This window comes from Gavialis gangeticus, unplaced genomic scaffold (assembly GCF_001723915.1).
Source record: "Gavialis gangeticus isolate Ggan-Ray unplaced genomic scaffold, GavGan_comp1, whole genome shotgun sequence".
In the NCBI taxonomy this organism is placed as follows: domain Eukaryota; kingdom Metazoa; phylum Chordata; order Crocodylia; family Gavialidae; genus Gavialis; species Gavialis gangeticus.
The window spans coordinates 842,523-844,822 of NW_017728995.1; the positions used below are offsets into that span (position 1 = coordinate 842,523).

General features: G+C 38.7%; 1 protein-coding gene across 1 annotated transcript in view; it reads left to right on the forward strand.

The window, feature by feature from the left end:
* Positions 1–2,300, forward strand: part of RNF13 (ring finger protein 13) — a 155,563-nt gene that overhangs the window by 150,893 nt on the left and 2,370 nt on the right. Inside the window, exon 9 of the mRNA XM_019503130.1 lies at positions 1,140–1,220. Within this exon, the coding sequence (XP_019358675.1) occupies positions 1,140–1,220 (81 nt within the window). The remainder of the gene's footprint in view (positions 1–1,139; positions 1,221–2,300) is intronic.

Genomic DNA, 2,300 nt, shown 5'->3' on the forward strand with positions numbered 1-2,300 from the left:
CCCCCCCCCCCCCCCCCGGGTCCTTGGTGGAGGGGCTCGGCTCTGCTCCTGGTGTGCAGGGAAGCAAATGCAAAAGCTGTAGTTTTAAACTTGGCGCTGTTTTTGACCTCCTGTCTTCCTTCATCTTTAAAAAAGGAAACTAAAGGATGGCCCTTGTAAACTAAAATAGGGCATCAGGTATCAACTTCCAGATCTATGATCCACTGTCTGGTATTATTGTTTAATATGCAGATTCCATCTGCCTTGTGTGGGCATTTGTAAAGACTGTAGCTTTTGCTGAAGTGCTGTGCTGTTTGCTGGATACCATATTCTAAGATGTTCATCTTGTTAAGTGTCGTTTTGAAGTATCTGTATCCAACTCTGTCTGTTCAGCTTGAGCCATGTTTCTCTGACAAGGTCATGCCCAGTGAGGTATGCATTCACTGTTAGTATAAGATGGTCTAGGAATAGAGCTGACCTTGATCCCACCCCATTACTGCCCATAGATTTGGTTCAGTATCCCTAATCTCTTCCAGGAGTTTGTGGGCTTCATATATAAACAGTTTAAGCCTCTTAAGCCTCCACCTATTTGGTTTTTCAATGAACATTTGATGGAGCAGGTGATTATACTCATCTCTTGCCTGTATTGCTAGTAACAATGTTAGGGTCTGTCTTCTTATATCGCTTGGTCTAATGCTCGAGAGTACAGGGCATCTGTGTGTGTAAGCTGTGCAGCCTGTGATGAATCTTAGCACACCATTAAGTACAGTTTCAAGCCTTTTAGTGAGACAACTTCTGGACTGTACAGGAGCACAATATTGTGCTGAGGGTGGGTATGCTCGTGGAAAGGAATGTGGTTGCCTACTCCGATATTTAGCATGGTCTGATAATTGTCCAGGTGGAACAGTGATGATAGTGTGATGTTCAACTTTAAGCGCCATTTGTGGAGATGATCAACATTGAGTTCCATGCTTGTACTTTTTTCTTTATCAATTTCAGAATTTAATTACCATACTCCTCTGATAGTTAATGCATTCTAAGGCTAGGAAAAGGTAATAGTACCCAAAAACATCAAAAGAAAATAATTAGAACATATCTGAATGTATTTGAAGACTAATAGTTCTTATAGTTTAACATTGATTCACAATTTTCTGCTGCAGGAGATGAGTATGATGTATGTGCCATTTGTTTGGATGAATATGAAGATGGTGACAAGCTCAGGGTCCTTCCCTGCTCTCATGGTATGCAGATGCTTATTAATTGGTATTAGTTTGATATTTTTAAGTCTGATATTTAATTACAAGAACTGTTTATCAAAAATAGCTGCATCAGCCACACAGAATGTGTTTTAAAAAGTTATGTATAAAAGACAGTCTCTCTGATATTTCTGATGCATACACAAATTGAGATAGAAGCCAAACTGCCTGTTTTTAAATATCAAAAAGTAAAGAATAATCATAAAGAGCAAGTAAGTCTGGCTATCTGATCACCTTCCTTGGGGAAATACCTGAGAGAAAACAAGGTCAGGCTGCTATCTTGTTAGGTCAGAGAGAAAAATCTGCTGTTAGTACATATTTAAAGTTTCAGGACTGCCACACAAATTAGTGTAATAGGTTCCCTGTGACTTAACCAGTACCAGCTGTATGTGCCAAGTAACCTCTGTCAAATGTAGCCTCACTGCACTAAAATCCAGTAGTTGTAAAGCCATCAGTCTAAACAAGAGATTTGTACACTTTAAGTTTCCACACATGTACAAAGAAAAAACAAAACAAAAAACCACACCCCATGCCTGCAATATCTTTATCATCTGGAAGTGTAGGAGCACTCAGATTTTAAAGTGAGGTGTTTTTGACAGAAGATAGACAAACATCCTAAGCCAGTGATTCTCCACCTTTTTAGACTTAAAGCATCCCTCAAAAAACATCAGCTCTTAGCTTTCAACCATGACACTCTGGTTGAATCTATGCTTTAAACAATAAGACAGTAACTTTCATTTATACCTTGCTTTAGTTCATAAACCATTTTCTTGGCCCACCTTTAATTTTTATCTTGTCTGTATTGAGCATCAACCAGCTTGTTTCCATCTAAGTCCCATTTTCACTAGACATCACAAATGCCAATGCCATTCTCCTGGGTCAGATAACAGTGAGACAGGGATGACAGTGCAGTCCAGACTATCTTCTTTTCTTACACAATAAACTCATATACACCAAACAGAACAAGCAACTAAAGACTATTTTAGAATGCCATGCAGAAGAAACTTTGGGGTAGAAGGACAAATAGCTGGTATACCTAAAAAAAAAAAAAAAACAAGAAAGATT